This window comes from Talpa europaea, assembly GCF_964194135.1.
Source record: "Talpa europaea genome assembly, chromosome: X".
Lineage (NCBI taxonomy): Eukaryota > Metazoa > Chordata > Mammalia > Eulipotyphla > Talpidae > Talpa > Talpa europaea.
In genome coordinates this window covers 18,276,433-18,291,635 of record NC_140081.1, presented here as the reverse complement: position 1 = coordinate 18,291,635, position 15,203 = coordinate 18,276,433, and the positions used below count along the sequence as shown (strand labels likewise).

General features: G+C 42.1%; 1 protein-coding gene across 1 annotated transcript in view; it reads left to right on the top strand.

The window, feature by feature from the left end:
* The window catches only part of DMD (dystrophin), a gene marked incomplete at both ends in the record, with an annotated part of 1,915,324 nt that overhangs the window by 1,822,241 nt on the left and 77,880 nt on the right, over window positions 1-15,203 (top strand). Inside the window, 2 exon segments of the mRNA XM_084258879.1 lie at window positions 10,088-10,289; window positions 13,371-13,456. Coding sequence (XP_084115005.1) covers window positions 10,088-10,289; window positions 13,371-13,456 — 288 coding nt within the window.

Here is a 15,203-nt window from a genome sequence, read left to right as displayed (position 1 = left end):
TAAACCAGAGACACACTATTGGGGGGGGGGGAGTAGGGTCAAAATAAGAGGGGGTGGGAACTGTATGGGGGATATAACTAAGGCAAAAATGCATACATTGTGCAAAAATGAAAAATGATATAAGAATAAATAAAATAAAATTGAAAAGAAAAAGAAGAGCTAGTCAAAAGTGAGTTCTCAGGAGCTAGGGGTGGTAATCTGGAGCCCAAGAGAAGGAAGGAGCACCTCTCTTCTACCCTGGTGGGTGGGGTTGAGGTCCAAGTAACTGAAGAGACCTGGTAGGAAGGTGAAGGATACCCTTGTTGGGGTTACTGTGTGAAGGAGGAGGAGAGTTGCTATGTGGTTTACAGGGGAAGGTGGTAACATCGACGTTGGATCTACCTTTGTGGGGAGAACATGAGGGAGGGCTAATTTGAGAAGCAGCATCGTCGAGCTCAGAGCCGCTGAGTGTTTTGCAGCAGCTCCAGTCTGCAAGGGTGCAATATTTCTCCAGGCACACGCAGCCGTCAGGAGCCAGATGGTTCCATCCCAGGGTGGGCAGAGGACAGCTGGGCAAGAGAAGTGAGGATTTAGGCAAAAGACTGGTTAAGTGGTAAAAGTGATATTTGTCAAATCTGTGTTAGGTAGGAGATGCTATGAATTCAGCTGGAGGTGGTGATTGGGAGGTAGAAGGATCAAGAGGCAGCCAATTCAGTGGGTAGAGGAAAGAGCAGCATGGAAGTAACTGGGAGGCCAAGAAGTTGTGGTGAGAGAAGAGCATACACGCAAGCATGATTTCAGAAGTGGAGCAGTTCCGGGTGAATAGGCCATGGCCGTGGCCATTTGAGTGGATGGCAGAAGTGGAATGGATGTGAATTTCCATGGAGATGAAATAGGAAGTTGAGGAACTGAGAGGCTCGAGTGATGCTGGAGGTGTCCCTACCGATGTGGAATCATCCAGCATTGGGCCAGAGCTGAGGGAAGAGAAGGGCCTTGAACCCTGGCCGCCAAGTTTTAAAGAATGGGGTCTGGCTGATCAAGGAGGGTCATTGTTGATCTGCTGTGCTTTTTTACATGGTGATGGAGAAGCAACGTCCTAGCAGTGGAATTATTTGCAAGGAGAGAGTGGCTTCTTGATCTTAGTCTCTCCAGTACTTAGCAAAAATTCTGCCTGGCACAGAGGAGGCCTTAATATGTTTTCATGGAATGGATGCATGAATGAAAGTGAATTTAGGCTTCTGTTTCCTTCTAGATTATAGTCTGAAACTCTCAGGTTTCAGCTATATAGCTGCCAAGTTTAAGTGGCTTTTAAGGGATTCCCCAGGCCGAAGATTTCCTTAGGGACCTGTTAATATTAGCATGGCTGGAAAGAGGCAGTTTGGGAAGGGCAGAGTCAGAAGGCAGGATGGAGAAAGTCATCTGTCTCTTTCTTGGGGCCTAGCCTCATCTCAGGGTAATTAAGAAATGGCTATTTGGAAGCGCTATAGTGACAGTATTTTCTGTGAGATCCTAGATGTTCCAAAGAGGTAATCACCTGTTCCAGGTTAGTCTAGGAAAATGTGCAGAAACAAGATGGAGGACTTTTTGGTGACTGCCGCTTTGCATACTTCTCCCTTCAGTTCTGCTGTTAAAAAGTGGTTCTCTTCACATGTGTCTCATTGTCATTTCAATTTATATTAACACTTCTGATAAACCATGGGGAAACGAGGAAATTTCATATCATCAACAATTTTGCCCATTTAAGGTTATAACCTCATCGCGAAGTTCAGCTGTGTGTGGAGAGTGTAGGATTTCTCACTTTGAAGCAGATGAAGTTCTCAGCATTCCCTTTCTGAGCGTGACTTCCCTCATGTTTGAAAAGATCTGCAAAATTAGGATGTTTTTATCTAAATTAAATACTGGATGCTCAAGAATGCCAGGAGGGTTTCTTGTGTAGTATGCATATGGTAGGAAGAGTTCACGAATGTTTTTACTATTGAAAACATGTGTGGTCACATTACCTAATGAACTGCTCAATAGATAATTTAAGAACTTCCCCTCAATTTTATATTTGCTTATGTTTATCTTCCGGCCTTTCCATCATATCTCTCTGCAAAGCCATGATAAAGAGCTATTGTCTGTGGTGCAGGCAAATAGAACTTGGCCTGGCTAGCTTTCCAACCAAAGGTGGCTTCTACCAACTCTTACTTTAATGAAAATTAATGATGTTATCTTAGTGATTTCCTGATGCCAGTGAAGAGTTTGAATTACAGATACCTTAGAAAATATGCAGTGCTATGGCCATAAAGCACTTGTTCTTGTTTTTTTTTTTTTTTTTCACTTCATCAAAGCTTCAATATTCCAGAAACCCAAATAACACAATTTTATCCACGATAGAGAATTTGCTATTTATGTCGCGAGTTTACTACTGGCCTGTAATGTCCCCAGTTGGTAATCGGTTTAATGTTGCATGACTCTGTACGGCCTTTGAACGCATTGTGAATGAAAATTAAACCTGACAGAAAAGCAGAGACAAAAAGAAAATCTTGGTAAGAAGGATTTATTAGCTGGTTAATAGGGCTGGTAACCCACTGAAAGTTACGAGCAAGATAATCTAAGCTTTTTCTTTCTCCTTCTGTCCTTCTGATGATCTTCCTTGGGTGTGAGGCATCTAAAATTAAAAATACAACCAACTTCTAAGAGCAGGAATAAAAGTGCACTTAACAAAGCACGTGCGTTTGGTTTATTAGCGTGTGGTGGGTTGGAGAGAGCCCAAACCATAGGACTAAATATACTGCAGTTGATAAATGTGACAAATACTCTGCAAACAAGGAATAGAGAACAATTTGCTTCTGTTCAGCAACTACATCACAGAGCAGAGAGATTTTGCACAGCCTGAAGTCATTTGAATAAAGTCACAGCAGCCAGACACACCTTCACTATCACAAACCAAGTGAAAAGTGTGCTTCCTTCTTGGTAAATGCACCTCATCTTTTGGGAGCACACCAAGGGTGGCATTAGGTTAAGTTGCCTAAGAAGACTGGGACACCCCCAATAATATAACTTACAGATGGAGACTATCGCAGGGAAAGCCTCCACTAAGGCGACAGCATTAAAGTCAGGCTGTGGATCACAGCTGCAGCCCGCCTCAAGGCAAGAGACCCCCAGTGTAATTACTTTCTCCCTCCCCCTGCCAAAATCTACTTTCCCATATACCATGTATTAGTTTTCACATAGGTCAAAGGCTGTGTCTCTGTTATTTCAGATTTCAAAACATCTTGAGGATGTAACTGAACTAACTACATTCATATTCTTAGCTTTCATGGTTTGACAATTAGGGGCCAAAAATGGAGAGGGGGTTCCATAACAGGAAACTTCACGATCCCCAGGGGAAAACACTGCAGTTCTGTTTAAAATCTACCCAATGCCCATGAGTTGCACACTAGGGAAAGAATAGTTGACTCAAGCTCCTGATACCGAAGTTATTAGAAAGTACCTTGAATGTCCTGTTCCTTCCGTTTCTTCTGGAATTGGATGCCCTGCAAGTGCTCTCTTTACACTAGGTCTTTTCTCATTCAAAGTTCTACCTGGCCAGGTATTCCTAGCCCAATTCCCAATTTTTCTGAGGGCTTTGGGTTTCAAGTGGTGCCATGCTCTTTGATCTACCAGACATGGCGTTGCCCTTGCATACAAGTATCTTCTATATAACTAGAAATAAATGTGAGACACTAGCGTGTTGACTCTCCCAGGATAAGCGCCTAAGACTAGTAGCCACTCCTAAAGGGATTTGGGTTTGGGTGTGCCACTGAAATCTCTGTGACCATCTACATCAAATTTTTGGCTTTTCAATCTCGGGAAAGTAGGCCCACCAAATTAAATTTAATTCTTCCTCTGTGATCAAACTGCCCTATTGTTTCTCCACCTATTTGTGACTTTTTTCAAACAATAACAGGGCAAACCAGTATGGTCTTCTTTGCACATTATATTATGACAGATGAGAATTATAGCAGATAAGTCTTTCTACCTGATACCCAATACCTCACTTAATCCTTCACAATTAATGGCCATACAAAGTTCATTAAGGTGACTGTAAGTCGGTGTTCTCCAGAATGCACTGGGTAAATGTTCCCAAAGAGTGCTTTCAGACACAGGTCCTTAATAACTGATCTATCTGTGAAACCGCCCAAAGGCATAACCACTTTAGTATTGCTCTGAGAATTCATGGTCACGGTGACAACGCGCATCGCTCCATCCAGTGCCCTTGATACATTGGCCACTGCCCTGCTCCCCGCTTGGCTCTTTCAAAGGGCATCTGAGTCATAGCTAAGGGAGCATATTAGTCTCTCATTCAAAATCTCTTTCTAGGCACAGAGATTACGTTAGATTCCCTTTTTAAACACCTGTTTGGTGGCTTTCTTGTCTTTAGCAAACATCTTACCTTTCTTCCTTATTAATTTTATTCTAAAACTCCCCCACCCACACATAAAGTATGTCCCATGGTTTCTGGGTTTCTGGGCTGGTTCGTATTGAATTGGTAGCAAGAAAGACATGCCAGGACTTCCCCTTCCATCCCTTCCCAATTATAAGGCATCAGATTGGATCAATACAGAAAAAAATGGGTCTATCTTGTCTGCTAGGTCACAAAAAAGTTTGTGACAGTCCCAGTTAGGTGAGGTGTGGGGAAGGAGTTATCCATGTCATCAGTCCCTGCAGAATCCTTGCCCTTACATGCCAGCTAATAGCCGTGATCTCTTGTTTCAGGATATTACCAGCCTTTGAAACTTATTTGTAGTCCCCATCCAGACTCTAGGAAGTGTGGTGCTGAAAAAGAAAATTGTGGTAAAGTAGGGAATACGTCCAAGTTCCCCACTTGAGTTATCTTTTGAATTGTAATTGGCCTGCCCGGGGTAGCCCGTTGCTCAAAAGCAAACGCTGCCCAGTTCCTTTGCTGGGACCTCCACCTGCAAACCAGGCAAGGAGAAGGAGAAGCACAAGAGGAGACCATCCGAAATCCACGCTTTTGCTAGACAACCAAGGAGCTGGATTTTGGGCAGACCTGCCAGCAGTTTGCCACCCCCTTTCATTCAATTTACTAGCTCCTGAGGATCAAGTTCTGCTATTTCCAAATTCCACTAGAAAGTGGCATTATCAAGAACCAATTTCAAAGCCTGTGCTACTTCAAACAAGCATAGTGTGGCATCCAGCATCAACGGCTCATTTTCATCCCTTTTATCAGAATCACCTTTTTTTCTTTGTAAATAGTGCCTTCATCATATTTTTAGCTGAAAATGAGGCAGGGGTCCTGTAAACAGACTCAAGTCTGACACGAATTGCCCTGTGACGGCAGTTAGGCGCTGTTGCTAAAGAGGAATTGCAGACCCATGTGACAGTGCTTGCAAATTGGCAGCTCCCTGCAGGAAACGGCTGCAGTATTCTAACGTGAAGCTGGGACATGCACCCCCACCGCAGGCTATCTCAATGCACACCTGGTCTGCAGAGGCCAGGTGCGAGCTCCAAGTGCCCCCTGAGTAAGGGCTGCACCGGAATGCACTTTGTTCCCTTGGATCAAGAACCACTGCACAAACCACTTTGGAAACCAGGAGTCTGAGCCAGGGTCTCTTGTAGCTTACTGGTCATCTACGCATAGTCTTCTACATAGCTACTGCCAAACCCAGTGGCTTCTACGGGTCTCACCAAGGCCAGGTAAAAATGGCCAGTGTTTCTGCTAGCAGTGAAACTGGGATGATAACCTCTACACCGCAGCCACACGTCAGCACAGTAAGTGACCTCACATTGCTTTGATCAAGACCTGCACTGTGTAGCTATTTTAGCACATCTCATGCCAACTCCAGATCCTCTGGAATTAACCCTCATGGCACAGATGACGACATCAAAGTGCATTGACTTTCTTGCTGTGCAAATATTTGCTTGGAATGTCCTTCAGCCTTGAAAGTACAGTGCCTATAGAATGGTGCATTTCAACAACAGTCTCCTGTTCCCATAGGCACCTATTGGTTTGGGCAAAAGTGTCAGCAAACACAGAGCAGCTATCCCACCATGCCCCCTGCCCCCGAGACCTTTCTCTATCCGCAGGAGTTAGGTTACGGGATTATTTTTTAAAAGATTTTTTTTGTGAGGGCCTCCCCGGTGGCGCAGTGGTTGAGTGCTGGGTTGCAAAGCTGCCCGCAGCCTCTGCAGCGCCGGTTCGATCCCCGGCCACCGGGCGAGGGTCCCACATGGCGCGCAGCCCTCTCCTGCCACCCGCTGCTCCCCTCAGCAGTGTACTTCGTCGGTCTGCCTGTTCTGTGCCCCACTTTGTCTCTGGTGAATTCTCTCACCCTCCCGCGCTTCTGACTGTACCCAGTGCTTGTATAAATGAATAAATAAAAAGATTTATTTGTGCATACAAGAGCTGGGGTATAGGCCAGAGGTGCTGGGGCTTGAGAGGATTCACCAGAGACAGAGTGGGGAGCAGAATAGGCGGATCCACTGAAATCCACTGCTGAGGGGAGCAGCAGGCGAGACAGGAGAGGTCTGCTGCACCAGGTGTGTTATCTCACTGGCTGGGGATCAAACTTGTGCTGTGGTGGTTGCTGATAGCTTCACATGCTGAGACTTCACCCTGCGCTGCCACGGAAGCCCTGGTCACAGGATTATTTATATATTAACAGAATCTTACGGTGACCCATGGATAAGCTTGGATTGTATAGGCACCATGGGTCTTTTCTAATCAACTTTTTGCTGTAGCTTTTTTCTTCCACTGTTCTAGGAGGGGGTGTAAGATGGTTTTCTTATCCTGTAAAGTCTATAAGGCTATTTTCTGTTAGTCACTTTCTGCTTTGCAGTATGTTCCTCCACGAATAATGGACAAACTTGGGTGTCCTGCCATAACACCCAGAGCAAGTGGCCTTACCTCTGAGGTCAGCGTTCCCAAGTGGAGAATGATTCTAAAGGTGCTTTCTAGCTTTCAACGACTGGGATTCCCTAAAAGACACACAAATTCTGCCTCAGCTCACTGGTGGCATATGTGGAAAGAAAGAGTTAGCACTGGAAAGAACAGGGAGAGGATCAGGCGAAACCAGTGCTTCAGTTGGCTTCAGTGGCTTCCTGGGCTTAGGTCTCCCTCTTTCCAGTTTCTGTTTTTTCCTGCACAGCAAATAAGGTCACCCCAGTAACCCTCATACCAGACGGGCCCATCAAATGGCCCCTGTACTTCATTGGTGTCAAAAGCTATAGCATCCTCCATTGTGAATTTTTTTGAAGGAAGCTTAACTGGACCACACTTGGATTTTTCCATAGTTTTGAAATATATTCCTTAGCAAATACACTGAAGGGGATATATGTTTTTTTTCCTCTCTACATGGAAATTCCTAGCATGAACTGAAAGGACAGTTGCATAAAATTTATCTGTTGGTTGCTTGTTGAGGCTTCAAGAAACAGCCAATCATTATGTTTAATGTTTCAGTAAAAAAATCTCAACGTGTTCTTTCAAATGCTCGTTTTGAACAGTAAGTATAAGTCTGGGTGGCAATTAAATTGTGCCTATCAATTTCCCTATGTCTTTTCAAATTCCTAGTATCAGTTATCTATACCTAAACAAGTCTTTGAAGAATTGTTCCATAAAAGTGGAATTCCATTTGATAGGTTTGTTTGGGGAAATTTATTCTCCAGTCTTCTATGAGGGATCGTTCTGGTGTTGAACCACATCCGGTTCTAGCAGAGCACATTGCACAGTATTTCTCTCCTAACAGTGTCACCTTCTGCTCCTGTTATTTTAGAGCAATTGCTTTGCTCCCCTTTGGAGCTATTTATACTCTGGATTTTCTATTTTACCCATTCACCTGTACACAGATAAGAATAGACCCGATAAAAACAAGCTCATGCATTTTTACTGTTTGTTTCCATCTCATAGGGAAATTAGACACTTAACACAAAAGTAGTCTAAAAATGCTCACTTCTTGGTTCTTATATCCTTGGCTATAAAGCAAAATATTTATTAAGACAGGCACAAGAAAGAAAATAGCAGAAAAGTGGCAAGGCACCCATACATTCCTTCAATACAGAAATATGTGGGGTATATTAGTATTTGGAGGAATCCATTCCTCTCTCCCGCTAATGGGAACGGTGTGCTGGGTGACTAAATGTTCTCCCTACCTGCACTGGAAATTGTGTCCTGGAAGCAAGGCCAGCACACTGGACAGAATGAATGTGAGTCCTTCTGTCCATGCCTCACTCTTTCTCCTGCAGTCCGGCTGGGCCTTCGCCTTCTCACGTCCTCTGCCTACCCGTGTTATTTTTTAATCCTTTATTCATTTTCGCCCTTCCCTCCCTCAAGTCACGTTAGCTTCCTTTCTTTCACATTATACAACGTCTCAGCTTGGTTAAGTCCTTATGGTCAGAGTATTTTTAAATTTATTTTATTTATGCATACAGAGGTGTGGGGGGTGAGAGGATTCACCAGAGGCAGAGTGGGAAGCAGAACAGGCAAACTAACTGAAATATACTGCTGAGGGGAGCAGTGAGTGAAACAGGAGAGGTCTGCTGCACCACGTGGGTAGCTCCCTGGCCAGGGATCGAACTCGTGCTGCAGTGGCTGCTAACAGCTTCATAGGGCTGAGACTTACCCCTTGGACCACCATGGAGGCCCATGCATTTAGAGTTTTTTTTTAATGCAAAAGGAAAAGCGCCTTTATTTTAATCTCATGAATCTGATTAGTCCAGGGCATTTTGGGAAAACAGCCCCTTACTTTTTGGGATGAAAGACAAAGGAGAAAATCCTCTCACTTCCACCATCGGGTGTCCTTCATGCTTCCAGGGAAACTTTAAAGGTTACCATTTTTTCTTTACTAAAAGAGAAAAACATGGGCCTCCCCTGTTGGCACAGGCGGTTGAGCGCCGCTCTGTGAAGCTGTCCACAGCCTCTGCAGCGCTGGTTCAATCCCGGCCTACCAGCCTGGGTCCCACGTGGCGCAGCAGACCTCTCCTGCCGCGCCCGCTGCTCCCCTCAGCAGTGTATTTCTTCAGTCTGCCTGTTCTGTTCCCCACTCTGTCTCTGGTGAATCCTCTCATCCTCCCGCACATCTGACCTGTACCCCGGTTCTAGTATGCATAAATAAATAGATAGATAGATAGATAGATAGATAGATAGATAGATAGATAGATAGATAAATCTTTTTAAAAAAAAGAAAGAAAAACATGTACTACATCAGTTGTTTTCTTAACATTTGATTACAACTCGCTACAACTAGTAAAATACATGGAGGCTTCACGTTTGTCTCTATTTAGTACTATTGGTGAGCTGTTCATCTGCAGTTATATTTATATTGTATTGCCTCTTTCCCACTTGCTGTGTGAGAGATTTACTTAATTATCATTGATTCCTTTTCTCAAAGAACTGAGAGTTCAGACCAGACCTTAGGTGTCAAGGTGTTACAAGAGCAGTGCTGTTGCATATCCGATTTGGCTAATAAATTGGCTTCAGAGAAATGCCACCGTCCATAACACTTGGGAATTTGTGATTTGCTGATGCTGGACAAAGTTGAGATTTCACTTGTGCTAAATTTCTGTCTTTCAGCATATGTGTTTAAATAATACCTCATATCAAGCCAGTCCCCCCCCCACCCCCCAGTTTTGGAAAAATTCTTCGAGGACTCAAAAAGTACATTGTAAAATACAATTTGAAGGTGAAAGGAGAAATAAGTGAGCCTGAGATCTGAAAACTCAATAGATTATAGTTTAGTTTCGGTGTAGTTTAATGAAGTTGATTATTTTTCACCTAATGTTAAGTAGCAATGAGATTGTGAGGTAACTGATATTTCAAGGAGAAAGAGCCTTAATGATTATGAATGCATAGCTGCAAGTAGAGTTTACACAGCCCTAACCATACAGATTAGTCTAACTGACCTCTAAAACTAATACAAGAGAGTGTTGTCGGGAACGCTTTCAAAATCTTTAGTAACACAGGGGTTTTCTTTTCCCCTCTTATATACGCAGAAATGACTCTGTTCACAAAGAACAAATACTAAAGGGTAGAAGACAACCCAACCAGGATTCTCAAATGAAAAGAATAAATAGCAAAAGAAAGATTTTCCCCCTCTGAATCATTGGTGATTTTATGTGGCTTTTGCAGTGGATCTCTTGAGCCTGTCAGCTGCGTGCGATGCCTTGGACCAGCACAACCTCAAGCAAAATGACCAGCCCATGGACATCCTGCAGATCATTAATTGTCTGACCACCATTTATGATCGCCTAGAGCAAGAGCACAACAATCTGGTCAACGTCCCTCTCTGCGTGGATATGTGTCTCAACTGGCTGCTGAATGTTTATGATACGTACGTATGCCCAGCTTTTTGCAGACTCTGCCACAGGAGGCTTAGGTTACAGAAGTGGCAAAGGTATAATTAGCATCACAACAGGGCCCCAGTCTAGAAATAGGGTCCTCACAATGAAAGTTTCGTGAAGCTGTGTGACCCCCAGATGCCATCACTGTGATAAATCATTTCTGCATTTATTGGAGCTGAATATATTTTGATAAGCTTGGAGGTAAGCGCTAGAACGTAGATTGCTCTCAGATTAGAAAACAAACAAAACCTTGAGATACTCATTTTTCAAACAGTAGAATGAGTCCACGTGTAGCCCTCGGTTGTTCCCCTTCTTGCTTGTGTAATTTGCGTTCCTCCATCCACTCCTGGGGCGGCTCCTTCTCCCTGGCAGCACACCCGTCACCAGGTCTGAATAGTGGTACCTGATACACAGGAGATTTTTGCAGCCGATTATGAATTGATAAACCCAACAAAATGAAAAGAAGCCCTTCAGGCAACAAACTCAGCTCCTCAGACTGAAGACTATTTTTTTTTAATAAGGTTTTATGAAGTTTCAGCTTGGCACCTCTATTCATCTCTCTGGTTTCCAGGGCAGCTGTTCATTTCTTCTGGATTGCACACATAGTCCCAGGACTAATTGTTGTCTTAAGCTTAATGAAGACAATTGAAGAGGGTAGCAAAAGCAATGGGCCTTCATTTTGACTGAATTCTCCTTAGACCTCAAAATTGCTGCATGCCCCATTATGTGAACATACCCCATTTGGAAATCTGGGGAGGTTTTCTGAAAGGAGTCACCTTTTGCCTTTGTCATAAACTTGTGCCACTGCCTTGATTAAAATTATACCTTTTTATCAACAAGCAACTATAAACCAGAGATACACTATGGGGGAGGGGTGGCAGGGATGAGGGAGTAGGATCAAAGCAAGGGGAGTGGGAATTGTACGGGGACTATAACCAAGTAGAAAATGCATACATTGTGCAAAAATGAAAAATGATATAAAAAATATACAGAATTAAAAAACAAAAAAATTTTAAAACTCAGAAAAAATGATCATATGGAATACAAATAAAATGAAATGAATGCATGGAATTTGTTAATATACTCGACATATTTTAAATGGTAATAAGACTTCGCCACAAATTCCTTAGTGCAATTAAGAAAAAATGTGTTATTTCATGAAGAACGGACATTAAGTCAGTGAAAAATATGTTTTGTTACAAAGTTAAAATATGTTTTTAAATAGTTGTGATTAACTTAGATTAAGCCTTTTGGGATACAGCAATTATTGCAGTCACTGGGTCAAGAAGAATTTGTAAATAAATGAATGGCGGGCCTCCCCGGTGGCGCAGCGGTTGAGCGCTGGGTTGTGAAGCTGCCCGCAGCCTCTGCAGTGCCGGTTCGATCCCCGGCTGCTCCCCGGCCACCGGAGGAGGGTCCCACATGGCGCACAGACCTCTCCTGCCGCCTGCTGCTCCCCTCAGCAGTGTACTTCGGTCCTTCTGCCTGCCCTGCTCCCCGCTCTGGCTCTGGTGAATTCTCTCACCCTCCCGTGCTTCTGACTGTACCCAGTGCTTGTATAAATAAATAAATCTTTAAAATAAATAAATAAGTAAATAAATGGCTGTGAAAAAAATGTTCAAAAAAAAGTTTTCCTTTTTTTTTTCATTGCCATTTTGAATAAGGCATGGCTTTTAACATCCCAAGACCACGAGGATATTGAATTCTGCTAATTAATTATATACAAAGCTCTTGAACATACTGCATGCCGATTGTAGCTTATACTTACATTTGCTTTGATGAGGGTTTGTGTTCACATCTTTCCCCCAAGTATTTTTTGGCACCGTTGACTTTGCAGATGACATGTGAATGGATTCTAACTATGTAACTTCCTTTCTACCTACCTCCAAAGTATATGGGGACAGTTTTAGCGTCTTGAAGACCTGACTTACTGTACCATATTCTATGACAGTGTTTATTTGTTCAACTTTGATTTGCCCTTTTTAGAGAGAGAAAAAGAAAAGAAAACCTTCCAGTAGTCTAGGAAATTTATTAATGCATTAGGATCCAGGATTTCTGCTGGATTAAAGGATTTACTGAGTTGTACTAGTTGAAATTGAGCATGTCGTTCACTGAGCACATCCCATCCCCCCAATTTGGAAATATTCTTTGCAATTCTGAGGTGCTAGATGGAAGAATTAGGCTAAAAATCTTTTTTTTTTTAACCTGAGGCATAAGGTTCAGTTGCTTAAAAAAAAAAAAAAAAAAAAAAAAAAAAAAAAAAAAACCAAAACACAGAACTAAGGGTCAGTTGCTTTCCATTACAAAATACTGACATTTTCTACAAAATAAAAACCTTTCATTCTTACCTTCATTCCCCCACGCCATGGATAGAATGTACTTACCCATAAATTCGTTATGCAGAATGCTGTGTTTCTGCTTTATGTGTAAAGAGAAAGCATACATATATTAAAACTTTGATATAGCAATAGGTTATTTTTAAATTGCTCTGTAAGAGCATGTATTTGAATGCGCTCTATGGAGTATATCATTTTTCTTATGGAGATAAATGTTCACATTTTATACTATGTGTCATGTGGCCTGAAGTGATTAATTTTCTTCTCAATAAGGGGCAATCTGATGAAAATCTAAGAGTGTTGAGAGGAGAGCCGTGAGTTGCTGGGAATTTTTTTTGGCTTCACTAACCAAAGTAGGTAATTTGCTTCAGTAACCAAAATAGCTAAGTGCCTGGTAGCAATTCTTCCTTTGACCGACTGAAACCCAGGTGGCTCGTCATGGATGAATAGAAGGAGATTTTCTTTCCCCCTATTTCTTGTAGACCTACTTTTACAGTTCAAGTAAGAGCTTTTAAGAATTGAAAATTTGGGAAATATTCATTGGTCGAGTTGACCAAATTTCCATCTCATTCTAGGTCGTCAGCCAAATAGATAGTGAAGTCACAAAAGTCCTTAAAGATCACAATAAAAGAGGGGCTAAGAGTCCCCATTCTCAAGGCTTTCTTCTTGACTAGGAAGCGTTTACCATCTGCTCGAGTAACGGTAATTGTTTTCTGGTTTGATTATTCCTAATAGGGGGCGAACGGGGAGGATCCGAGTCCTGTCTTTTAAAACTGGCATCATTTCTCTGTGTAAAGCACATTTGGAAGACAAGTACAGATGTAAGTCATGTATATTAACTCTGTATTCTTTTATTAATGTTGGCTAATTACCTCAGTTCTCAATGGGGAATGACATAGTGTTCTTATTTGACAGAAGGTTCTTCATGTAAGATGTACAACTGCTTTTAGAGTATCATAAAATTTGGTGTGTGCCATTCCCTGTCAAACATTAAATTGCAGGTATTTAAATGGAGAACGAGGATTAACTTCTCCAGTCCGAGTATTATTTTACGTTACATTGACTGTGTCTGAATAAAACACATGTTCCCCGGGGATAAAGTCTGATTTCCTAACCCTTTTGTATAAGTCAGAAAAATAAATAGGAAGGTTTAATCCCTGTTCTTGCCTAGACTTTGGATTTGTATTTAGAGAACACTATCTAGCATTCATGTTCAAGAAACATTGTTTATTTTTTAATCACCTTACTGCAGCTTGTACTGACATATCCAATTCTGTGACATGACGAAAATTTTATTATTTGAAAGACAGATAGGTTTGCTGTTTTCTACAGGGTAAAAGCAACCTTGTAGAATTTCCTTCTGATTAGCCACTGGGTTCTTCTGCATAAAATTTTAGACCCAAATTAAAAGCATGTGCTAGATGGCTTAAGGTAGAGAATGAGGAAGCAGCATCCATTTCCATTGTGAAGGACCATACTTGATTTCCCCCTATATGGGCTTCTAAGAAATTTCTTCGGTAGGACCATTAAACAAACGTAGTCTATCGTGTATTTTCTCTCTTCCCTTAAGGCTTAGCCACACAGGGATGAGATGTGCTGCGCATAAGGGCAGGCAGGAGATAAAAGAGATCGAGTTGTTCCAAAGCCACTCTGTGTGTTGTTGCTCAGTTCCCCCCTAGGAGTCAGCCACAGAATACACAAACCCTGTTAGCTCTCCCTGTTAATGTTTCCACTTGAGTTTTCTCAGCCTAAGAACCAAAGGAAAAAATACCGAACCGCTTTGTTAACCATGTAAAGAGGTGCTTTGGATAACATAGTATTTCTGTGGGTTTCCTCCTGTAAATATTGTAGTTACTTATCCTGGGTTACTTTATAATCTAACCTTATCGATGGTATAGTACTAGCCCCTTGTGATACAAAATGGAATCATCAAGGGAGCTTTGAGCCTATGTTTCAAGTAACTATTAAGAGAGAACACACACAAAAAAAAAATTAACTCCAAACTGGGCATGTAAAAATAACTCATAATTTTGCAAAGAAGATCTGTGTGTGTGTGTGTGTGTGTGTGTTGGAGAGATGGTAAAAGGCTGTGTGTGAGATCTCATTTTTGTTACTGCCATAGTAGATATCACATTACAAAATATTTAATATCGTAGAGTTTAAAGCTAATGAGTAGGAAAGGCTTTGCTGAATTTACATTTGGGGCAACTTTTATTTGAACACAAGGTATGATTTGAATGATTTCATTGCTGAGAACAAAACATGGCTTGCAAGTGTTTGGGATATTCAGTCTTGAACCCACTGAACTGGGTACCTGCTAGTCATCAGGTACTGCTGTTCTACTTTAGACACTCCCAATACACATTCATCCAAATGTCCCTGCCCTCGAGGGGATATCATTCTTCAGCCCAAAAGGCAGATACATATTAAATCAGTGACAATGTACAGGGATATGAGCTGTTTACAACGACACACCAAACAGCAACAGCTCAGTGTTTCTATGATTCCATGAAGTTCCAATTTTGGTACATTCTATGAATCTCTGATGTTCAAAGAGGATGATGCTTT